General features: G+C 40.5%; 1 protein-coding gene across 2 annotated transcripts; it reads right to left on the bottom strand.

The window, feature by feature from the left end:
• Positions 1–2,408: 2,408 nt before the first annotated feature.
• HSPH1 (heat shock protein family H (Hsp110) member 1) lies at positions 2,409–25,923 on the bottom strand. 2 transcript variants are annotated; one of them, XM_054627692.2, is made up of 18 exons: positions 25,640–25,922; positions 24,676–24,733; positions 18,762–18,902; positions 16,998–17,120; positions 15,659–15,758; positions 14,776–14,909; positions 14,051–14,295; positions 12,953–13,181; positions 11,955–12,061; positions 10,590–10,723; positions 8,363–8,568; positions 7,416–7,547; positions 6,530–6,667; positions 5,986–6,111; positions 5,345–5,452; positions 5,118–5,237; positions 3,754–3,915; positions 2,409–3,267 (listed from the first exon to the last, which is right to left on the bottom strand). In XM_054627692.2, the coding sequence occupies exons 1-18, from the start codon at positions 25,744–25,746 to the stop codon at positions 3,070–3,072; spliced, it is 2,568 nt and encodes an 855-aa protein (XP_054483667.2). In that variant the 5' UTR covers positions 25,747–25,922; the 3' UTR covers positions 2,409–3,069. The 2 variants fall into 2 exon arrangements, with proteins under 2 accessions (XP_054483667.2, XP_054483668.2); XM_054627693.2 differs by lacking the exon at positions 7,416–7,547 and having other exon boundaries at positions 25,640–25,923.
• Positions 25,924–26,309: the final 386 nt, after the last annotated feature.

The raw sequence follows: 26,309 nt of genomic DNA, 5'->3' as shown, positions 1-26,309 counted from the left end.
GAAAGCAAAGTCATTAAACTGGGGCAAAGGGAGGGAAGGTAAAGTTGTATCACTGATCTCTTCTTGTTTTCCTTCTTCCCTCTCTCAGGGTAAAGCACAAGCAGTGTAAAGATTTAAATAAGCCACTTAATCATAAGGGATTCATCACTTGTCACACCATTAGCTGGTATGAAATAGTTAACAGTGCAGAAATCTAGAAAAAAATCCAGCCCAGATCCATCTGTTCTCAGTGCAGACTTTTTATGAAGGCTCATTAGAGGAAAGTTAGAGGGAAAATTCAGTACCTTCTATAGAGGTAACTCAATACATGGCAATCCATCAGGACCAGAAAAGCTGCTTTTTGTAGATTCAGGACTAGTTTTTCTGACAGAATTATACTTCAAATGCCTCTACAAAATTTTCCACTGATTAAGCTAAGCTTTCTCCTAAGGCATCTTACTGATTTTGCAATATAAGTCAATTTCCATTTCAGCAATAATGTAAGCAAACAGTAGTCTGTTAGTAACAGTTAACCCTTGATGAAACCACTCTACTGGTACCAACACAGAAATATTTCTCCATACCTCAGACATGGTTTTGAAGTTTGGTCCTTCAATTCCCTTAGCACCAGGAAAAGGAAAAAATCAAAATATTTCTATTGTTGCTAACTGTACACCTATGTCTAATGGATCAGCAGAAGAGAAAAACAGGCAGCTCAAAGCAGCCAATAACAGTGATCTGCATTTTAATAACTCAGTTATCAAATGGGTTATATGCAGTCAATATAGTCAAAGCAGAAAACTGGGCACTACTGCAGGAAACTGCACACGCTGCATTAGAGCTCCTGCCCCTGGCTGTGAGAAGAGTTATGGAAGGCTGATGCTAAAAACACCAACTAGAAGAAAAATACTTGCCTTATATAGGATTAGCTGGCCCTTGAAAGCACCAGTCCTCTCATCTGTACTCCCTTCTTTGGTAGCTCTAGTTGCACAAATTTGTCTTTTCTCCATTAGGTTGTGTTGCTCCAGATGAAATACTGCTGTAGCCACAATAAACCCTTATTTAAAAAAACAAACCAAAACACTTTTGCATTTAGTGACACTTATCTTTAAGCATCTGGTGCCACATGCTTACATATGGAATTTGTGCTTCTGTGCATCAGCAGAGTTAACACCCTTCAGACTATGCTTCCAAGATAAGTTCTTCCCACAGCATTTCAGGTGCCTAATATTCCCTAGTGTAATTTGATGTTTAACACAGAGCATCCTCCCCTGCACCAAGTATGCAAAAAGATCTTCTCCGATAGACTAGAGAGATTTACTTGAGAGGAATTCTTAGTTTTTAAAACCTTTACTAAGATTTGATCAGAACAACTTGAATGGGCTGAAAATATCATTATTTCAGTTTAGTCTATAACAAAAAACAGAGCCTAGCCTCAGTATTTAACCAGGTTTTAACATCTTACTCTGAACCATGGATTAAAATTTCTAAGTTAAATGGTTCCATTAGGCTGGAAATAAATCCCCACAGACCAATGTCTACACAGCAGGTATTTGCTTCTTGCAGCACTGGGGATGAAGGGGATTTCTCCACCAACCTCACCCACTTTTGTCAAGTGCTGTGGTGTACTTAAAGAGTAAGTACTGCTTAGTATCACTATGTCACTGCATCATCACATGTATGATCTCATGGTTATTAGATAGTTCTTTTGCACTGCACCTGTGCCTCCCCATTTCAGGGGTCTTTGATGAAGGTTTCCAAGATCGTCTTCACATCTGAACATTTCAGCCTTGTCTTCAGAGCGTGTGTAGTTGCAGTGTTCCTTGGTCTGTCTGGTCTTAACTGGCCTAAATTCTTTGTTTTGTGGCTAATTGCCTTTACATTTGCCAATTTCTCATTAGTAGTATACTTATCTATCTCTAAAACTGTCCACCTGGTGAGTTTTTCCATCTTTTTTGTCTATTCAGCATTAAGCAACTAGTTTACCACATACTAGCCATTACATTGTATAGAAAGTTATTTATATCAGGTTACACAGGTATAAAAGTTATGATTCAGGTTATATTGGTATCAGGTTATACATATACATTAGGTTATATGGATATCTTATAATTCAAGTTATATAAGCACCTTGTAACCTAAATTATATAGGCATCAGTTACAAGCACTGTCCTATGCTCTAACATCTGTGAAGTTTTCGGGTTCTTTCAGGTGTTTACAACACTTGGGCCAAAGAAAAGAAAGAGGCATTACTTGTTAAGGGGCTAAATTACATTCTTCTCACTGTACAACTGGTTCTGTGCGAAGTGTGAGTTTTAAGTGTTTATGACTCCTGCACAGGAACAAAAAGCAATGGCCTGTCACACTGTGAGGAGGGCAACACTTGGAGCCGAAGTACTGTGAGCAGTTAAACTCAAGAGGTCAGGAGATACCAGTAAAATGAACTTTATTTCAAAGCTCTTTAAAAAGCTTCACAATAACACTAACAGAATTAGCATTTCCTTCATTTTATGTACCCCACATGAAAAATGCATTGTTTAGCAAGAGATGAAACGTAAGCGTTTCTGCATGCTACTAACACATTTCACCATCTCATTACCTGATAAGTACTTTGGACTGCAACAATCAAAAACCTCAGACAGAAGGAGTTCTTCTGCAAAGTCCTTGTGAAGGGGACAGACACTGGCTTTTTCTGACATACCCAATTAGATGTCCAGACAAAAGAAAACTACCTTGGCATCTACAAATGCCTCGAGTGTTTCGATTACAACCTTTTAAAGGAGCAGTACATTTCAAAGCAAGGGCTTCTTTTCATCTTTAGTGATGCAAATGGTTAAATACTGCACAGAAGCTTAGTATGAACTCACAATTCCACAGGAATCTGAAAGTTACCAAGGCAATTTTCCTTTTAGGATAGTCATGACCAACACTTTTACTATTCTTCCTCCCACAACATAACATATTCCCAGACAAGTCTTAAGAAAAAAAATATAAATAGTTTCCAAAACAATGCATTCCCACCCCCATCACATATGACAGCCAAAACATCTTCTGTCATGGGATGAAATAATTTGCTGCAAGTGCAGTGGCTTAGTCCAGATCCATGTTAATGGTGTTTTGATCACCTGGATGACATTCACCGTTTTGCTGAGGCATTTCAGAATTTTTGTCATCTCCCATGTCTTCAGTTTTATAATCACTCTGCTCACTTAATGGGTTTTCCTCCTTAGGAGAGTCAACTTTTGGTTTTGGTTGTGTCACAACAGGCTCACAGACATTGTTTAACTCCTAAAAAAGATGGAAAAGATGTGGGCAGAATGTGCATTAAGGAGCCACCAGCTTCACTAGTGCAAAAAGTCCTGTGTCCAAAAAACTGTTTGAAATTGGAAATTCTGCATTTGTTCCCCTGAGACCAAAGTAAAGTACTTATTGTACTCTGAAATAAATTGGTATACTTTCTGATGTTCTGTGGGCGAAGTTCAACTAAGTATTTTGGATTTCACATTGGTTTTTTTCAATACTCTTTTGTCTCAGTAGAATACTGAAAAACAACATGAGTTTTTAAGGTGACTGAAAGACAAAATATCAATGAGCTCCACAGAATTGTATACAGTACACTAGAGCTCCTCTTCTTTCTGCTGGATCTCCTCCTTTCTGTACTTTCTACCTTTCAAGAACACTAGAGCAGCACGATGAAACTGGGAAAGACAAAAGGCACAGATACCAGTCTACTTTTAGCACCAACTTCTAAAGGTAGTTTCTTATGGTACTTACTTGTAGCTTTGCCTTAATTTCACTTGAATGCACAGCTGGATCCTGATCTAAGCTCTTCTTAGCCTGTGCACTCACAGCATTGTTCATCCACTCTACAACTTCACTAACACACTTCTCGACTTTCATCATTTCCATCTCATCGATATGGATGTATTTCTCATCCTGTCCAAATACAAACATTTTGTATTAGTTAATAATGTCAAGTGTTAATAATGTAATGAATTTATGCCAACAAGTCTATCTCAATTATTTATAACTTGTAAATCTCTTCCAATGGTCAAAACAAATAGAAGTTAGCCACAAGGGAGATCCATTACAGCAAGAGACAACAGGAAATACAGATGAGAATATAAAGCTTCCTTTACCCAAATGAACAAGCAATCTGTTTCACAGAGGGCATAGAAGCTTCACAAAAAAGTCATGCAAAAAATATAACATTCTTAACAAAGCTGATAAAAAAAACGTTCCCTCCCGTTCTGGAGGAGCTACCTGCACCCAAGATAGTTTAGACATTGAGATTCTGATGTACAGGGAAAGGACCACAGTTTTCAACTTTAGCATTCCCTACAATGCTACAGTTACACAATTAACTACTATCCGGAGAAGGACCTACTTACAGCAACACAACCAATGAATCCGTATTTAGAATTCTTAAATAAAGCTAAGTTTTTAAATATACTATTTACAATGATGTTAGTTATTTCACATACAACACTACTACTGCTATGATTTCACTTAATTTTCTTATCTATAGCTGTGAAGACATAATTGTTTCTGATGTTAAGTCTCAGATTTATTTATTATTTATTATTATTTATTATTAATTAGTCTGAGTGTTGTGAGCCATCCTATTAAAATTCTTTAAGCTGAAATTCAAGGAGCAAGTTTTCAGACTGCAAAGTTATCAAGAACATAATCTACAAATAGTAATGGAAAACAAACCAAACACAAAAACCCCACAAAAAACCAAACCTCAAATACCCACATGTAACAAAATTGTGGTTTTTACTTTAGCTGCAGCTAGGTTTTACACTAATGCTCACCATACAATAATTCTCGTCCCTGAAAGAACTGGAAGAGGAGTGCATTTCTAAATAACAGATCAGTTTTTTAAAGGTCAAGAATCAGACCACAAGTCTAAACTCTTTATTAGAACACCCTCTTCAGCCTGGAAACATCCAGAAGTATCAAGCAACTGAAGATATGACACACTGCATGAGATTTTTTTTGAGTACTGGGAAACATTTGTGGTGTTAAATTTGTGACCTATATAGCAGTAGTTCACAGCTCATCTGAAAGTGCATTTGAAGCCCTCCAGCCAATGAGCCTCACGGAAGCACTGTGGTTAAAAAAAGGCCACTTACTTTATTCCTGAATTCCCCAGCTATTGTAGCATAATACTGGAGTCTGTGTCCCAATTCTTGTAATAGCTTTGGTCGTTCCTCTGCTTCTTGGAAGCGCATTTCAATTGGAGTACCTAATTTCTAGAAAAAGCAATTTCTCCATGTTTATGTGATTCATTAACATTCATTAATGTTGTTTAGCACAGTCTTTTGGAAATTTTGCTTTTCGGGCATATTAACAGGCCTACCTTTAAATTCTCTAATTTTTCTACATACACCTGCTTTGCTTCATCTTCACCCTCCTCATACAGCCAGCCTTCTGTCTCTGCTAGGAGGGCAGAGAATCCCTGCAGATCCTGTGTGTCAATATAATTCAACACATCAAACACTGAAATACACACCAATCAACCATGTTTGTCTTGAAGGAACATAACAGAGGTAAATATACACATGAATCCTTAGCCTCCTCTATAAAAATTTAATTTCTACTGCAGCTTTTGCCTAATTTAGTTACTTAAACCATGCCAGCTTCTGGACTAAGAAACACACATCTACAACAAAGGTAGCATTTACAGACTTTTGTCTTTGATTAGGCTTATGCTTGGGGTGTAACTCTAATTCATGGTTTTGGTTACACATAAAGCAACACAGTTTCCCCTTCCAGTCACCAGTTCCAATTGGAAACAAAACTTTACTCCATTTGTGACAAAACTTTTTTTCAGGGATATGTATTTGTTACACCTAAGCTTATTCTGAGTTAGTCACTGCCATCATTCAAATGAAGTTCTGGTTTTGCAGCTACGTTTAGGGTGGCTTTGAGCAAGTTTAACCAAGGTATACAAAACAGGTACTTGGTATTTTTGAAGAAGTTCCTGAAACCATAACCTACCTTTTCACAAACAAACTTTTCATATGGTCCAGACAACTTGTCCCTGAACTCATATACATATTCCTCCACTGCATTCTTTGCATCATTTCTTTCTTTCTCCAGTTTATCTTGCATAATCATCTTTCCCTGTATACCACAGAAAATATTTTAATTAAAAAATAACAATGTTCAAACAGCATTCTACAAAGCACAGCTCCTGTAAAGTCTCCCAGAGGCCTTTGTTCACCTAACTGTTGAAATTCTCATTATTATGCAGTAGACTCATCTGAAGAAAGGGGTTGCACTTCTCTGGATTACAACAGTTTAAATGAATCTGTGATGCCATTCCATGGATCAGTGCTCCAATAGTAATTGCTGTAAAGGACATTTCAGTCTTTCTGATAAACATTTGTCAGTTATGTGTTAGAAGGCAGACAGTATGTTAGCTCACTGTTAATTGAGCCCACACTCCAGGGTGACAGTACAAGAACAGAGGTTGCCTTGAGAAGCAGGTGAATGGTTAATAACTGCACACAAGAAAGCAGTCTAAACCACACTAACTCACCTCTGTTTCAATATACATATTGAGGAGATCTTTTCCTAACTGCCAAACCAAGTTAGCTTCAATGGGCAGTTCCACATTCTTCACTTTTATCTTGGGTTTTTTAGCTTCTGGGGGCTGATCACCTTTCTTCTCATTTGTCTGAGTTAGAAAGAAGAAAAATAAGATAATTTTCCTGACTTCTTTCTGATGAAGTACTGCTATGATGAAAGACACATTCAGAGGAAGAACACACAAAGGTTTTTCTATGTTCTTTTAAAATCTTCAAAATATGCTCATGAGGCACTTTCCTTTTGGGGATTCCACCTCCTATCCTAGTCTCCTTGGAGTCTGTTTCGAGACAGTAAGCACTGAGCTGCAGCAAGGACATTTCTCAGATATATGCTGTGTTTGCAGATTTTCCAGAAGTGTTCATGTGTAACGTAGCAGTTCACTAATGATGCTGATAGGCCTTAAGATTTTAACCCAAAGCATTTTTCATCTCATACTGATGAAAAAAATGAAATCACTATCAATAACATGCAGACAAATGTTTCACACTGATTGTTTCCTTTTAGGTTTATGAATTCCTGATCCCAGCTTGCCTCAGCAGGCTTAATAAGCTTGGCCTTTAACTGCTGGTTAAATTGAAATGTCTGCAACCCAAATAAACGAGTTGTACAACACTGCAAGAAGACATGGAAGTGGTAGAGAAAGGCTTCTTGCAGGAATCCTTTTGCAAACTCTGTACAGAAATCATCACAAGATACAGATATTATTTTTCACTATAGTAAAGGTGTGAAAATGAAAAAGGTTCCAACACCAAGTTCCTACTTTTCCTGAAATATATTACCATTTTAAAAGCCATTATATAGGATAACATTTTCAACAGAGTTAAAGGGTCACTCACTTTCTTGACATCTGGGATTTTGTTTTCTTCAGAGGGAGGTTCTGATGAAGGGGGAGACTGTGACGTTTGCTGACCATCAGTTTGTACCTGGGACTGTGTTCCAGCCTCACTGTTCTCTTGCTGGATATTTTTCTGAAATGAAAGCCCAGGCACAAAGGATGTAGAAGGCATGTGCACTTGCATTTAAGTATAGGGCACGTCACTTCTGACGCACGTACGGTACAAAGTGCCCTACACAGCATTCTGTGCACACGCAGAAACACACACGCTTCAGCTATGGAGATACAGACTGGGTGCAAGTTCAGAAGGAGTTCATGAAAATGTTACCAGTGCCAGGCTTGCTGCACAATACTTGTGTGCGTGTGTGCACGTGCTACCACTTTCTCTTACAAAAAGGGGCTTTTAATTTCTTGAGTCATAATGTTTACTTTTTCCCCCTCAAAACTATTAAAAGATCAAGTAGACTATAACAATGTGCATTATTCCCCAGTGCTCCCCTCTCCTTTAATGCTGTAGAAAACAATTCAGCTTTCCCTTTCAAAAAAAAAGTTTCAAAAAACTTTACTGATACAAAGGGGATCAGTACAAATCCATTACATACAAATTCTTTCAACACAAAGTGCATGGATAATTAACAATCCAAATCTAGTTTTCCTGTTTGGAACAGTTGGATAACTATGGCAGCTGTAAGCAACCCCACCCTCAAACCTCAACCTGTCACTATTTGGCACTTCGCACGATAACTGATTTTGAAATCCACACGCTTTCAAGATACCACAAATTATCTCCTGTTCTTGTAAAGACAATTTCCTGACAGCTACACACATCTTAAAATTAATCTCCTTTTGCTTCCGTAGAGGAAGGTATTTTTCTTCCAGAGTATGTAACAGCAGAACACACTTTCATCAATCATTAAGGACATTCACACACAAGAAAGGTCAACTTACATCACTGAAGTTTTCAATAGACCTCTGGTCCTGAGCTTCCACTTCAGTCTCAACACTAACATCTTCACACTCTTCACTTTTAACTGGTTCTACCATAGATGCAGTGGACACACTGAAAATGCCATGAGTATTGACACGGACTTTCACTTTGACTTTAGACTTCTCTCCATCTTTCTGGGCTGCCACATTCTGGATAACATACCTACCTAAAACCAAAAGAATCAAAACTCACACAGTGGAATTAAGTAGGTAATATTACAGAGCCAAGAAAACATCTCCCTTTTTCATAGACAAACTGTTTTCTAAATATTTAATGAAGCCTCCATGCTAATCTCACAGTCCCTCAAATTAAATCAGTACTACCAGAAAAAAAACCCCAACAAAACCAAAGTACACTGCTTTTCAGCTACCTTCATCTTATAAAGCGAAGAGTAGGTTTTCCTGACACAACTAATACAGAGTAAATACAAAACTGGTGCTCTCTGTGTTACTAGTGGGCTGAAAGAAAACTACTGAAGGGCTTAGTCTAATGCCAATATAAAGTGGTGCCTTTCTAATACAAGTTACTGCCCAACACAGAAGCAGTATTTCTAGAGGCTTTCCTTACAGCTTCTAACATCCATGCAAGTCTGCCATTACCTTTTATTCTTGGGCAGAACCTAATTGTTCTGTAACTACTGTAATACTTGAAACAAGCATTGTAAAACTAATAGACTGACAATTAATTCAACAATAAATGAACAATCAGATGTCCTTGACATTAACTGCAGACATTTTTCCTTATGCATGGATTACCAAAAGAGTGACCTGGAGACCAGAATGCTCACTTAGCTGCAAAGTACAAGCTGCCCAAATTCACAGGCCAAATATACATATTTGCACACACCATTCTTTCAGCAACAGATCTAGATCACAAATGCACAAGCCTTTACCTGCCTTTCTCACAGGCTATGGAATATAATCCTCTCTCTTATAAATCCAATAATACTGGAGTTGTGTGACCTGTTCTCTCTTTTGCCAGTCTCATTAGAACTACTACTTCACCCATTAGTCATACCAATAATTCTGTTCTGAGCAAAGAATTAACTGGCAACTGAGTTGAAACAAATCTGATCTTCAGTTCTGTTCTTACCAGTTTTCAGAACAGCAGATAAACAGTTTCTCATTTGTCAAAGCCAAATTAATTGAACACTGCCAAACCCCACCATCAGTCTTTATGGTAAGAGTTAGCCACAAAAGGCAGTGTGATGTTTCTGTAACTACAGAATACAGTCAGAGAATCATAGAATGGCCTGGGTTGGAAGTGACCTTAAAGACTACATTCCAAACTCCCTGCCTTTCATTGGACCAGGTTGCTCAGGACCTCATCCAACCTGGTCTTAAATACCTCCAAGGATGGGGAATCCACAACTTCTATGGGAAACCTACTCCAGTGCCTCACCACCCTCACAGCAAAGACTTTGCTCCAAATATCTAATCTAAACCAGCTCTTTTGCAGTTTTTAAAGCTATTCCCCCTTGTACTGTCACTACTTGTGCTTGTAATAAGCCCCTCTCCCTTGTGCTGGTTTTTCAAAATACATGGCATGCAAACAAACAACATTTAATTGCATGCTTACAACTCAAGAACAATTATTTAATTGGCCTGTCTTTACCATCAGTCTTTTTCTAACTAACCACGTTGTAAGCTCTTTGCAAGTATCAACACTGTCAAGTGCTGCAATTTGTCAACAAGTATGAAAGAACTGCTTAGAAATGTTACACAGACAAATCAATACTGTAGTCTTGTAGCTGCCACTATTTCAGACTGCTTTGATTAGAAGTTACTCAGCATTATGTCAGTCCCAGAAGGCATAGGTAAAAACAACTAGTTATTCAAGACATGCTTTTTTTTATATATAGGAGATATTATTCAATTATTCCTAGCTTGCTTCAGTGATAAGCAGAAAAGAAGATTTAAAAAGTTAAAAAGCTATCTTTAGTAGTCATAACCACATTTTAGTTGTAGGCATTGATTTGTTCCCCCTCATTTCTTCATTCAGCCAAAGCAACATTATAAGCAAGAAAAATAAAAAATACCAATTCAGTTGTCTCAGGAATGGGAACATTCTGAGTCCTTCAGAGACAAAAGCCTGAATATATACATCATAACCATACTGCACAACAGTTACTCTTTGATTTCAAATTGTTCTATTGGAGACAACACTATTTCCAGGACAACTACTTACCAATTTTTGACTCAGGATATGGGACTCCATTAGGATCAGAATAAAAAGCTTCTAGCTCAAATGGACCTTTCCTATAGAATGTAAGTACCTTAGAAAAGGGTGCTGCATGATTTCTGCTGAAGACCTCATGAACTCTGTAATTAAGGGAAAAGTATCACTTTTAGCAGTGTATTTGAGCTGAAAAGTTTTGATATAGGGTCAGAACTCTTTAGAGGAATATCATGCTTTGAAACATTTACCCTTCTGAACAATTCCAATAAAGACACCTTACTACTGTACTGCAAGGAAAAGGATTTACTGTTCTCTACTGTGATGAGAACTTGTCCTATTCCACTATTAGAGCTTGAAATGGTGTATTTTGAATCATAATTTGCACCCTTCCTTAGTCTCAAAGGGATAATTATAGCCCTGTTAATTCCTTGCTCATTTACGTTGCATGGCTCAGTTGAGAGCCCTGACACCAGATTATTATTCATTCCTCAACATGACAGAAAAACAACCAGCTTTACTTCATGTTCTATGGCGTGCCCGCTATTATGCCAGCCTGATCCCAATTTCCAACTAAGCTTTGTCTCCTAACTGTGGAAGATCTCATCTAATAACCTAGATGTGAGAAAATGAGAGCTTTACCTAGAACATGAACCCACAGGCTGCTCTCATAGGTGACAGAACAATTAGGCCCTGCACCTCCACAGAAAACAGACAGGAAGAAAAAAAAGCTAAACTACAAAGAACATGAAAAAAGTATGAATAGATCCCTCTAGAACCATGATTTTTCCACAGGTTGAACTTGGAGCTCTTTACATCCTAGAAAACAATTGCATTTCCCACAGGCATGGCACAATTAGAAACAGATGTCAGTCATATGAGACTGCAGCAAGAAATCACTCTTACAAATGTTAAATTTCTGCTAGGTGTTAAATTCCTCCTGCAGCCAGATAAATAGCATCCATATAAGTTCACAATATTTCCATAGTACCTAACATTACTAATAAATCAAGAATCTTAGGTGTCAGGAACACCTTGAGTAAAGAATGAAAAGCCAGAAGGCAAAGTGGAACCAGGACCCAAGCACTGATCTAATTTTATATTCCTAATCCTGACAACCAGATAAAGGCAAGACAAGATACTAGTTGGTAGCTCTTTCACTTACTTTTTAAAAATCTTTATGTTTTTACAAATGAGGAATTACAGTTCAAATTTCAACCTATGTCTTCACGATCTTCTCTGTCAACCATCTCTGGTACATGGCCTATGGGTTTTCTGCATGTGAATGCCAAAATCCTAGTTTAAATGCAAGCAAGAACATGACCCCTGAATTATGAAGGTCAAAAGCTTCATGGAATGGCAGTCTGAGCTACCTACCCTTCAGTGTCCTCTGCTTCTGTGTTCCACAGCAGAGATATTGGAAAAGGCGTAGCATCTGTCACAGAAAATTCTCTCACTTTAAAAGCCGGAGAAAGAATGGCACACTGAAAAAATAATAAAAAACAAACAACAAAAAAGCTTGCATTAAAGCTGGTTAACTCCTCTACTCCACTACACATGACAGCAAAAAATTTTCAAACAAGTGAGAACTGTATTGATTTTACCAGGCAGGACTATTTCAATACTCAATTTCAACACAGTATGAGAAATCTCACACACAAGTGTTTATGTGCTGTGTTAGCAGGTCTTTTGCAGCTTGTGAGTAAAGGTAACACTAAGAAAATAGCAGGACTATAAAAAAGGGAAATTCTGCAGTGCTTACTCCTAAAAGAAGTGTTTATCTAAAGGGTCTTGCTTCTTTCCCCAAACACAACTGATAGCTGGCAATGGGAAGCTGTCAGTGAGACAGAGTAAAGAAACAAGTCCAAGAGAAGAGGGTGAAATAAGACAAGAAGTTAAAGGAGAAAAGGAAGAATACAGAATGTGTGGTTTGCTTGTAAAATATAGCTGGAAACAGTAAAAATGGGAGGGAGACAGAATAAAGCCTGTTTCACATTAATGGCAAGCTGGATACCAGGAAAGTCAAACTTGCAGTAGTTTGGGCTCTCCATCAATACTTCTTATATCTTGTTGAGTAAAAGTAACTTTCAGCTTGACAACAACTTGAATTTTTGGCAATTAAGATCCCTAGATTGTGTTCTTCTGAAGAGCAGAGTGGGCTGCTTACAGAATGCACCCTGCAATAGAGTACTGCAGCAGGGAGGACTACGCTGATCTTTTTAAACAGTACAGTCCCATAAAAAGACCTAGTGAACATGTATGTTCCCTTGAGTACGTTAAAATGGACCACTTCTACAATTTTTCATAACTGCTTGACCTATTCTTCATGGAAGAAATACATCTTTTAATTTCATCAAGTGCTGCCAGTACTATACCTGCAGAGCACAGCCCCTAGCTATGGCTTCATCTGCATTCAGTGTTGTACTGACATCCTTGCCAAAGAATTTAGCAATCCTCTCTTTGACAGCAGGAATACGGGTTGCTCCTCCCACAATCTCTACAGCATTTACATCTTCCACTTTCAGCTGTGTTTGTTCCATTAATGAAAGCAGAGGCATCTCTATCCTCTGCAGCAGGTCAGCACACAATTCTTCAAATTGTGACCTAAGAAAAAAAAAATGGAATTAACTAAAGAATGTCTGTCCCACAAGAACCTTGCCTGGTATTTGTTTCCAAACCGATGCTGACTAGGTTGGTTAACTACACTGCAGAGATCTAAAGCTAAACTCCTGTGAGTAGGCCAAAGTGGCAACCATAGACAGGGTAGTACACAAACAGCTGCTTTCAAATTTTCCTAAGCCACTATCAATGTAGTTAAATAAGATAAAGGTTTTGTTTGGGCAGCTGCTATGTATTTGCCTCAGAGCAGATGTTACAGATAAATCAGAAAACACTGACACTTCCTTTATGATGAAAAACTGTTGCCTAAATACTGGAAGAAAAACAACCCACCACTCTTAGCAGTAGCTACAGAACAAATGAAGCCATGCCTGTGAACATGTGCAAGAGAGAGAGACTTCATTTACACTTGGACCATAATCAATTCATCACCTCTAAGCATTGTTTCTGCCCTCCATTTCTCTATCAATTCCACAGTACACTAAGAACAGAAAAAAAGAAACAAAGCTTAAATTGTTCCTATCTTAAGAGAGTATGGGATTTAAGTTACCTAAAATATGCAGAAAGTCAAAATATGCAACCAACCTTCTGGTTTGCAAGCATCAATCCATGGTTTTAAGACCATATTCTACAAAAAGAATCTAAATTTTTATGTATGCTTTATTGCACTGAAACATTACTCAGGTAGCTGAACATCCCATTTCCCAGCCTTAGCTATTCTAGCATTACAAAATGCCACAGCTATTCGGCACTTACACTTAATTTTAGCACATTAAGTTTCTTTCAAACACTGAAAGAAACACTGCTTGAAAAAATGGCCACTAAAGCAAATGCCTGTCTGGTACAGAACTCACCTGTTCATTTTTCCAGATACATCAGTATCATTCATGAAACACTCAATATTTAGGGGAATGTCTGTGCTATTTGAACTCATCAGTTTCTTCAGTTTCTCACATTCCTGATACAGACGAAGAAGAGCCCGAACTTTGGTTTTTGGATCTAGTTTGTACTTTGATTTTATTTCTGCACAAAAGTAATCTACCAGCTTTCCATCAAAGTTTCTCCCACCAAGGAAAGGGTCAAATGCAGTCCCAAGTACCTGGTTTAAAAGAACACAATTATTTAGTTTAACACTAATAAAATCACAGGGAATAGCAGTCTTCCAGTATCAGCAAGTCCTTGCTTCAAAATACTGTTGGGGACAGGTCAGCCTATCTTCCAATGCACAATCACATCCGCCAAAAATTGATCTTCACTTTTACAGAGGAAATAAGACTAAGTAACGAAGTGACAATCCTAAGTATTCAAAATTTTCATCCATACACACACTCATTTAGATAAAGCAAAATAAATTATAGCACTAGTATTAGTTATCTTACATTTGTGTATTGCAAGAAATTTACAGCCTGTTTGAAACAATTCTAATGAAATGAAGGACACTGATGAAAACCTTTGCCTTTTGACTCGTTGCCACTTTCCATGCATTAAATTATTTCAGAATTTAAAAAAGAAGGCAGATTGGCAGGCTATTTGATTCTAATTGCTGGTAAACCCTTTTATTTCCATTTAATCTTACTACCTTCAGTTTACTCTTGTTGAATGCACAGGCTGATACTTGAAATGCAGAATGTCCCGTATCAACAAACACAACTATCCGTGGCTTCTCTTCAGGAGCTGGAAGGTCTTGTTTATAAATTCCATAATTCAGAGCCACTGCAAAAGAAGTGTCAGGTATTATCCACACAATCTCTAATTTCCAGTGGCATACCACAACAACCCTGTGAACATTAAGCTATAAGATCAAAAGCATAAAGACAAATCCAGACATACACCTGTGAACATACACTATCTTCATGGAAGCTTTGTCCCATTAATCTAAGCTGTAGGACCTGAAAAGCAGAACTTACTCCCTTAGTCATGTATATGCTCCCTAAGCATTTGTTTGGGCTTGTTTCTTTTTGCCTTGCAAAGTAATCAAAAACATAGAACATCTTAACAACAAAACCCAAACCCAGTTTTGTATTTCCAGTGAGTATCTTCCAAGCTGGGAAGTTTTGTCTGAGTGTTGTATAAATGGTCAGCAGAGCCATGTGTCTGCTTAAAATCCTGACTATACTGAAAAAAAAGCCTTGGAAGTTATGATGTGTTGATGTTTAATCAAGGAACTTCCTTTAGGACTGTCTAACTCCTGCAACTGTGGATCTGGGCAGTACACTAAATGAACAAGTAGTCCAGGCACATGTAGTGACTCCTAAATAAGTGCTCAGGGAAATAATTATCAATTAAGCTTGATCTCATCTACCCATTCACACAGAAGACATTAAACCAAGAAAAGAACACAAGTTTTTCAAATATTTATGTCTTATATTTGCCTTTTCAAGTCAGTCCTTTTTCTTAAAGTAATTAAATGGACCCTCTATCCCGCCTGTCAATTGCAGGAACTGCTATTTTATCCTACTTACCTGCTGTCATGTCATTCATTAATCTAAGACAATTTAGACCAACAATCTGAGCTGCATCCAGAAGGGACCTCCTTTCAGCATCTGTGAAAAATGATGGAACCTGAAGAAAGTAGGTGAGAATACAAAGTTATTTCCAGAAAATGAGACATTACACCACTTATTTGAAAGTATTAATTTAAAAATTGTATCTATTCCTCCTCTTTGAGGAAGATACTTACTGCAAGCCTCTAAAATGCAACTACCATACTGAATTGACACTTCAAATATTCTAGTCAGACATGGAATTAAAACAGCATCAGCTAGTTTACATGAGCACACACTAGCAAGAAACAAATGAGTTATTTGTATACAAATGCTAATAACAGTAAGTGCTGGCTCAAAATGTGAAACTGGATATTATGAAGAGAGTGACATGGAATACCTTAATCAGAGCTAGCAGGTAGACTCCTGTCCAAACAAGGAAAGAGGGAACTAAAAGCACACAGCAATACTACAGATGTGAGAGATGCAAAGAAATAGGGGATAACAAATGAAGAGAATCTATTTTGGCAGAAATTACTTTGGGCAAGAAGTGCTAAGAAATTCTGAAGGAATAGGCTGCTGAAAATTTTCTACAGATCTCTAGCACTGGCATTGGACAGTGCCTTCTGATGTCCCCCCTCCAGGGCCACATGAAGAACTAGCTTTCCAGGTTCAACTGGAGAATCAACATTTCTAATAATAACAGAGCTAAATATTCCTAGATGCAACATAAGACAGACTTGTTCAGAGTCATTGAGAACAGAGAGGCAGGTGTTATTTTATACTGGGGCTTTGCAATGGAATGACTGATCTTGATCTGAGGTCATTTTCTGTGCAGTCATAACAGTGAAAGAAACAAAACAAAGTTTGCTGAAAGGATGAAGATAAACACAGCAGAAACTAAAATTTTCAGCTGACAGAGGGCAAATCTTCATAAACAAAGGAAATTGTTCAAAGCTGTTATCAAATTGTTTTAAATCCAAGAAAAACACCAACATATGTATTTACTTCAATGAGTAATTAGTATGCTTAGTCATGAAAGCAAGCTGTTCCAGAAGGATTTATACCTGGATCCAGAAACATTTTGGGTCCAAAGGACCAGACATTTCCAAGAGAATGAGTTCATTAAGTTAGTCAGGGCCTGGAATATGGCAGCAGCCCTGGGATTTCTTTAAGTCAGAAGCTCTAAACCTAGTTTGGATTAATCCCTTTGTAAGTGCTTAACAGAGTTCTTTTTCACTCTGCATGAATAGAAACAAAATGCCCTCAATAGCTGAAGTTAAAAGACATAATGTTCCTGCGCACTACAATTACTTACAGAAATAACACAGTCTGTTACTGGCTTTTTCAGGTTACTCTCTGCAGTCTCCTTCAATTTAGTCAACAGCATAGCTGAAATCTGTTCCACACTGAAGATGTGCTCCTCATCCATGTACATGACCTGGACAGAATAGGTAAAATAATTCCATTAGTTCAACTGATAGAAAATTGCATACATTTAATGTTCTTTGATACACTGCTGGCTAATACTCTATGAATCACAACATGCTTCATTATTTCATTATAGAACTTCAGTTTACAATTTAATTTCCCAGCTGAGTGCTTATAGAAGCAATAATTCCATTCTGTCTTAAAACATCAAGAACTGTATCAACTCCATAGATTAAGGAAATTGCCAAAAATGACACGTTTAAAATGTGGCACACCATTAAGTAAAAACAGCCATCATTTTTCAAACTGATGCCAAATGCAAAAAATGTACAGAAGTACTTGCTATATATTTTTCCTTGGCATTTTTATCCCTCTACTCAAATATGTGAGGCGTCTCTGAAAGGAATAACTGTGCAACAACAGTTCACCTATGCATATGAAGCAACTAAAAGCTTAAGATAAACCTTAACAAAAAGTTTATTTATTGCTCTCTTAGCAAAAATTATTCTTGAAGCACCATTTTTATCATGCAATAGGACACATGACAATGATGAAGTGAAGTAATATGTTACAGCTGATGCTTGAAAGTAACACTTTTATTCACTCAGTATGTTTTGGGGAAAAATGAGGCATTTTGGTTTTAATAGAAAAATTGTTCTCTAAACCTCCCAGTCTTATTGAATTTTACTGAATCAATTATTAAAACTTTTTAACCATAGTTAAATACAAATAAATACTAATTTGTTCTCCAATCAGCCTAAGAAAATAAGGAAAAATACCAAGTAGTAGAGTTCTCCCAATACTAGACTCTCATAGTACAAGACTCCTACACACAGATTAAAGGAAACCAATAATTTCTGTCTGAATTTATCTGTTAACCTCACAAATCACAAACAGCAAAAGAAAAAGGATCTTCCCTTTTTTTCTGTGATCTATTCACTACTTAGGATCTATACTGAAGTTGTGAGGGACCAGTTCAAGCTAAAGTCTTCAACAGTGAAGCAACACTGATTGTTATGCCAGCAGGGCTTCATTATCAGTAATTGTACATATTTCTGTAAATGGATACAATGTAAACTGCACCTATTCTATGAAAAACTGACATTGCATCAGTGAAGTCCTTGAAATGTAAGCAAGAGCCAAACCTGCAATGTGATAGGAACTGGTTTTGAACACCTTTTTGCAAGTAACTGACTCCAGGCAGTCCACTAAAGACACACTTGCCACTCATTTAAGGCCATCATTCTAAAGAAGAGTTCTGACTATTTTCTAAAGCGTTTATAAAACACATAATAAGTCAGCTGCAATGCATTCCACACAAGTGGCAGAAAGTCATACTTTGAAGTAAAACCATACAACCTTGTAATTATCTTAGCAGTTTTTCTGCCAGTGTGTTTGAGCTAGAGGTGCAATTTGCCAAGAGGGAAACTTGCATTTCAGCAATTATTTGTAAATGAACCTTAATTTGAAGGTTAATATCCACTATTTAAAGATAAAGCTGTCTATTCATAGAAGAGCTCTTCTTTAACAGAGAGATTAAAACAACCTACCTTTAGGGTAATTAAAAGAAAGCCATATTTTCATTTCAGGTGCTGAAATGTAAGACTTCAGATTTACCCATACAACCCAGAAAGACAAACTGCAGATTTACCTTCACTCCAACTCCACCATTCTTCATGGGAACCAAATCATAGCTCAACTTTTCTTTTTCCTTCTGAACAAAAGGATCATTAAATGCACGGCCATGGAATCTCTTGAAGTTAGATACAGTGTTGTGGGCATGAGTAATTTGCTGTAAAGAAATACAGGATACTTAGAAATCCACTCTTAATCAGCCTGCAACGTTCAGTGCTCTTCTGTAGGCTCCCAAGCACAGGTCAAGTTTTCAGACTACTGCTCACTCCCTTGTCACAGCTTTACTTAACACTGGTAATTACTGTCTGGTACTTTTTATCAGCTCATTAATAAGTTAGACACAGACCATTACTTATTAAGGATTATAAAACTATCTATCTCTGAAACCTTGAGACAACTGAGTGAACAATAACATGATCAACAGAGTCTACTACTTTAGTCAACTAATTTAGAATGATAGAACTGCTTAAATTGAAAAAGGCCTTTCAGATCAAGTCCAGCTATTTACCTAACACAGCCAAGTCCACCAATGTCCCCAAAAGCCACACCCACACACCTTTTACATACCTCCCAGGACAGTGACCCCACCACTTCCCTGGGCAGCCTGTTCAGGTGTTTATAAACCATTCAGTGAAAAAAATCTTTTCCTAACAGCTAATCTAAACTTCTCCTGGTACAATTTTGTGCTCCTTTTAGGTTATTATAGACAGTGATAAGGACACACCTGAGCTTCCTTTTCTCCAGGCTAAACACCCCCAGCTCCCTCAGCTGCTCCTCATCAGACTTGCACTCCAGACCCTTCCCCAGCTCCACTGTCCTTTTCTGGATTCACTCCAGCACCTCAGCATCCTTCTTGTAGTGAGGGGCCCAAAACTGAACCCAGGATCTGAGGTGTGGCCTCACCAGTATCAAGTGCAGGGGCACAATCACTGCCCTGGTCCTGCTGGCCACACTACTGCTGACACAGGCAAAGGCACCATTGGCCTTCTTGGCCACCTGGGCACAGCAGGCTCATGTTCAACCACTGCCAAACAGCACTCCCAGGTCTTTTTCTATCAGGCAGCTCCCCAGCCACCCTGCTCCCACCCTGTAGTGTTACATGAGGTTGTTGTGTCTCAAGTGCAGGACACTGCACTCGTTAAACCTCACACAGTGGCCCTCAACCCTTCAATCCAGCCTGTCTACATTCTTTTGTAAAGCCATCCTGCCCTCCAGCAGATCAACACTCCAGTCCAATATGGCCTCACCTCCAAAGTGACTGAAGCTGCACTCGATCCCCTTTTCCAGATCACTGAATAAAATACCAGATAGGGCTGGCCCCCAGTACTGAGCCTTGGGGACACGATTGGTGATACGCTGCCAGCCAGATTTAACTCCATTCACCATAACACTCTGGGCCTGGTTAACCAGCCAGTTTTAAACCAGTTAGAAGTAACACCCCAGTTCTGCCACTCATACTCCCATGTTGCCATAATGGCAACTGTGTCAGTTTTACTGCTGCACAGTGGTGTCCAGCTCCTCCTCTTTATGGCCTGTGCTGCAGGCATTGATACCTGCTGGCCGGCAATTCAGCTGGGCTATCGATCCTGCCACATTTTTGCAGAGGAGAAGCCCCAGCTCCTATGTGACCATTCTCAGGAGCTTCCACAGCTTTAAAACACATCAATAATAACCCTTGTGCCACCACTGCTGCATGGATCTCCATCCCATCTCCACCAAGGCAGCAGAGTGAAGGACCTCACTCTCTCTCAAACACTGCTGTGGTGCCCCCCAGGCTTATCTCTAGCAAACTTAGTTGTATGTCTTTCCCCCTCCAAATCTGGTTTAAAGCTCTCAGTGATCCCTGCTAGCTCCTGTGCAAAGATCCTTTTCCCCCTCTGAGACAGGTGTACCCTGCCTGTTGCTAGCAGTCCTGCTGTCATGTAAACTGACCCATGATCAAAACCCCCAAATTCTGCCAATGGCACCAAGCTCAGATATTGGTCTGCTGGCTTTTTCTGTTTCCTCCTTTATTTCCTGCAACTGGAAGGATAGAGAACACATGATAGCACTATTTGTGCTCCTGATCCCTTAAGCAGTCATTCCAAGGCTATGAAATCTCTCCTGATTGCCCTTGGACTTCCTGGTCACCTCATCAGTGCCAACCTGAGAAACCAATAATGGATAATTATCTGACAGCCATACCAGGGTAGGAACTTGGACCCCAGAGAGGCAGCAGACTTTCCTAAGAAGTGGTTCCTGCCAGCATATTGGGCCTCCTGCTCCCTTCCAAAGGGAGTCTCCTATGGTACTGTCGTCTTTTTCTCCAGGGAAGCAGTTTTGACATAGGCCAACTTAACCTTGGTGACAGATTGCTCCCTATCCCTTCAAGTCAGTGCTTTCCAGCAGGTGGAGGAGAGAGAAAGGAATCCTCTGTGTGTCCTGTCTGCCTCCCAGGCATGTCCCAGGGAAGGCAGGGTGCAATTCCAATATATCATCTCTCTCTCTCACACTCCCTTATAGTCCTCAACCTACTCACCTCCCACCAGAGTTCTTCACTAAGTGGAAGAGTACCTGGGCACATTCCCACATCTGTGCTTACAAGTGCCACCCACTACTGGTACTGAGAGCAGGGCTCACCCTGCAGTGCCACCCAGTGTGTCCCTGCCAGAGCTGTCTGGGCAGCTGTGCCAGCTGTGCCGGGTGTGAAGCTGAGCGAGGCCGTGGCTTTCTGCCAGGTGGGTACCACTGCTCCTTGGCTGGGCTGGTGCTGCCTCTGCACCTTCCTGCACACTGCTGTGCCACACCCTGCTCACCCATGCTCCCTAAGGGCTTCTTTTATATTTGGGGGAAACGGCTGTTGCTGCTCCTGGCCCCACCCAGGTCCCATCAGCCACTGCCACTCAAGCTGCAGGCCTCTGGCAGCTCTTGTCTCCCCGTGACACTCCTCCAGTTCAGGAAACCCCCCGTGCACTGCACTGGAGCACTCTGCTGCTGATTGTGCTGGCAAACAGAGCCACTCACCTTGCACCTCACTTCTGCCACCCTGGGTGACAGAACTTAGACCAAATTCAAATGTTTAAAGATTGCAACTACATATGAAGCTGGCTTCTCTGTCTGTAAACTGGCCCTCCAGCCCAAGCCACACCACCTCCACTTTAAACATTATTACATTTAGCACAAGCAAGGGCTTTCCTAGTTACTAAGTGTCAAGCTTAAGTGTCCCCGTATATTTCAATAGCTACTTTTTTCTCCCTGAGCTACTTTGAAATCACTTCATTCCCTTGTTCACACTCACCTAGCAGCAACTCAAATTGCTGCACTAGACCAAAGAAGAATACAGTGCTTAGACAACTTGAAACTTTTTTTGCTAACATCAGCTTGAACTATGTGCTAAACTACAATGCAAGCTCCCCAGAGCAAACAAGTGACATAAAGAAGCATTCGTTATCAGAAATGCAAAGCACAACAGAAAACAGACAACTAGAGCAGCCAAAGAGATAATGCAAGTATCTCAGAGTAGACTTAATTCTATTTTATTAGAGAGAAATTATAGAAGTGTGTTATTATCTACAAAACAGATTTAGGCAGGCACCAACAGACTGCATGATAGCAACTCAAATGCTGAGCATACCAAGGAATATTTCTAGCATTCACTACCCTCAAAGAAAAGCATCAATTCCTGGTTGCATTAAAAATTTTCCACCATGAGACAGAAGAATTTGAGCTACATCTTTATTAAAAAGCTACTCAACTAGGACAGTTCTCCTACAGAAAAGCTCCCTGACAAAAAAAGGAGGCCATACTCCCACTAACAATCAGTAACTTTCAGACAGCTGTGTCTGTGGAAAGATGTCACACTTGGACTGCCTGCTGAGAGTCATCCTTGGTTTATTCTCATCACCAAACAGTGCTCAGCAATTAATAGTACAAGCACAAGTTAACACAGGCCAAAAATCATGCCAGGAACTATTCCAGTACTTAAATGTGATTGAGTAGTTAGGTTCCTATGTTGAAGATCGTTGCCCAGCATGGTTTTATTTATTTGTATAGCCACAACTTCAGAGTGCTTGAATGCTACGTATTTCCCAGCTGTATGGCTGAAGAACGTAGCAGCAGGAATTATTACCATGTAGTGGGGAGAGAAGCACAAACACTCTGGCAGCTTTTATAGCCTAATTTAGAATTAACCTCAAAGCCTTTTCTAAGAGAACAATCTTAAGATATTTTTAGAGTAATTGTATGCCATTAGGTCTGTAGCATGTTTTAATATCTTCCTGCTTAGTCACAATTAAGAAAGCTGAGAATTATGATCTGTTAACTAATGTACTGTTCTCAACTCCAGTGCTGCCATGCTTATCTAAAGGTTACAGAAATTCACTGAAAATTTGCTCCAGTAGCAATTTCTCAAATATTAAAGACAGCACCTTAAAGTATTTTGAGCTCTCTCACAAAATCACACAGTAGAAGTCACCAGTCAAAACTCCTTTTTATTTTGTGGGATTTTTTGGTTTTTTTTTTTATTTTTCAAATGAAAACAATCATTGTACTCCTTGATTTAAGTAGCTACTACACCCTAAGACACCAAAAATGTAACTCTCAGTAGCCCATGTCAGGAAACTTTCACATTTACAAAAGAAACAATTCACATCTCAGATCATCAGCCAAACTGGACCACTTACAACTACAAAAATAAATGATCTGTCATCTTTTATCATTTAAAGTATTACATTCTTTTTTCCTGGCAAAAATATTTAGCCTTAACTTCTAGGAGAGCCAAGCATGAAACAATCAAGTAACAGCATACAGGTTAGTCTGAAGTCACAGGTGTTCATCACTGCAAATACACACTTGCAAATGCAATCTAAGAGAGAATCTGCCTCACTTGCAGCTTACTTCTTGTTCCACAGCACCTACTGGAACAATCTAACAATACTGAAAGATGCTTGAGAGTACATTGGGTTCAGATCATTTCTCATTTTGAGTAACAATTCATTTTTGCACACTAATGAATCACACTAGTTTCTGACTTGCAACAATGTCAGCAGTCAACTCAGCAATGCTGAAATGAAATTTAAGAAAGAAACACAAACACATGTATTTACTTCATTACTCCGAATGCTAACCTGTAACTGAATGTGCATGTGCTTGTTAACATGTGAAGTATTTGTATTGCTTCGGCTATTTAAAATTAAGAGGAGTGCTGTTACAGTGGAATAAAGTCTCCTTTAGTGCTCTCTCCATGGAAACCCACTGCAGTCCTTTGCTACATGAGAGAGATGCACAGGCCAGCCGAGGCTGCATGCTTGATCTCCCAGCAGCAGTTATGTAACAACACACAATACCTAAGGATTTGTTTCATCATTACAGTTTGTTATTCTGAGACTTGTTGGAATCAAGTTCTCCTTCTAAACTGAAAATACTACTTTAATAAAGAAAACATTCAATCTTTCAAAGCACCTCAATAATAATAAAAAAAAACAACAAAACCAAAAACAACAAAAAAAACCAAAATAAGGACTTGCACCTTCAAAACCAGCAGCATTTAATTTACAGCAAATGCAAGGGTAGTAAGGTACCCTAAATAGCTTTAAGAATCTGAGCCAAACCTCTCCCCTTACATCTCATTTTAAGAGACTATATACAGAATTTAAAATGTTTTCCTTCAAGTACCAGGAAAATCCTGTATACAATCATTAGGAAAAGAAACCCAGTGACCTTAACTTGTCAGAATATGAACATATTCCACTGGAAAGTATTACATTAATGAAGGAGAGAGCATTCTAGCAAAAACATCCCACATTTCTCCAAAGAAAGCCTGGCAGCATAGTGCAGCATTTCTAAAATAAAAGACTCAACAAGAAACTGAGGCTGTTTGGCTTTAAATACACACAGCCAACTCTCTTTACACACACGGGTACTTCAACAGTTAGCAGCAGGCAATTACCTACCTGGTTTTTAGCTGCCACACCAATAGCTCTGTTTTTGGATCCAAATGAAACCACCGACCTGGAAAGAACAACAGGCTAATTAACTCAGTCCTGACAACAAACACGACTGAGAACTGTCACGGATTCGTTTTCTACTACTGCAGATAAAACACTTAAGTCTTTCTATCAAAGTGTCATTCCTGTAGTAAAAAACTAGAGGAAGACTTTTCTCCGTCTTAAAGCCTTGGCCCGAGTCCAGGACTTTTCACAATGGCTTATCCGAACGGTAAAACAGGATGATCGCAATTCAGAGCTCACAGCCGGACTACACCCTACCCGTCTGTGCATGGCTGCTTCCAACTTGTCAACTAACTCTTGCTTGGAGCCAGAGGCTTTCTATATCTAACCTCTGACTAAGGGAGAGCTGCCCTGGAGCAGCTGGCAGAGCCCATCCTCCGCAGCACGAGTGGGAGCGTGTCCGCCCGTGTCCCACTTACCCCGGGCTGCCCCCCGGGGATCCTCCTGCCGCCCCCGGCGCTCCCCGCCCGCCGCAGCACGGCCCGAGCGGGCTCCGCACGGCCCCGCAGCCCCGGGCACTGCCCGCGGGACGCGCTCCGGCTCCGCGGCACAGAACGGGCCGGGACCGGGGAATACAGGGGAACAACGCGGGCGGGGATCGGGGCGGGGGGCACAGCGGGATCCAGCGGCTGAGGGGATGGAGGCACACAGCGGGTTGGGGCGGGAAGGGGAGCACGGGGGCACACAGCGGATCGGAGGGACACACAGAGGGCTGCCGCCCGGCCCCGCCACCCTGTACCGACCCCCCGCCAGCCCTCGGAGCCGGCGAGTACCGGGGAACGCGCTGGCCCCGCACAGCGGGAACCCCCCCCCCCCACGCCCCACCGCGAAACTTCCAGCAGCTTCTCCACGGCGGGCGCTCCGCCGGGCACGGACCGGCCCCCGCCCGCCATCCCCCCCCACTCACGGCGTGCACCGGTCGCTGAACTCGTTGGCGACGGTCTCGATGCCGCCGGCCCGCGCCACGGCGATGTAGCAGCTCTGGAAGCCCAGATCAAAGCCCACCACGGCCATGGCCCCGGCGCCAAAGGGAGGCCCCCGCTCTGCCCGGCTCGCTCCTGGTACTGCTGCGGCCGCCGGTCCCCGTAGCGTGCGCGGGCGGGCGGGCGGGGAGGGGACGCAGCGGCGCCGCCGCCGCTTTAAATATGACAATGAGGCGAAGTTTCCAGAAACTGCGGCAGCCACTCACCGGCTCCACGTGCGGCTTCCGCTTCCGCCCTCGGCTGCCTTCTCGAACAATTCCCGCCAATCGGTGGCGCCGGGCGCGATGACGTAGACCGTTTCCACGGCGACCGCGGACGCCGCCGGCCCCCCGAGGGTGGGGCCAGGCGCGCGGGGCGGGGCCGTGCGGAGGTGGTGGCGGGGGCGGGGGCCGGGGAAGGCGGGGGATCCGCGGCCCCGGAATGTGCGGGAGAAAGGGATACGAGCCGCTTTCCCCGTCCGTGCCCCCACTTCAGTGCACTGGGTAACCTCTCTGGAGCTCTTTGTCACGTTGTTGTGGGTATCTCCCTCCCGCGCTGGCAGGCGAAATACTCTAATTGTACGCATTACTGGCTCTCTGCAAAGGGCTTTTGTCT

The sequence above is a fragment of the Agelaius phoeniceus genome, chromosome 2 (genome assembly GCF_051311805.1).
Source record: "Agelaius phoeniceus isolate bAgePho1 chromosome 2, bAgePho1.hap1, whole genome shotgun sequence".
NCBI classification, from domain to species: domain Eukaryota; kingdom Metazoa; phylum Chordata; class Aves; order Passeriformes; family Icteridae; genus Agelaius; species Agelaius phoeniceus.
Note: the sequence above shows the minus strand (reverse complement) of the source record. Positions and strands in the feature narration are given on the sequence as shown.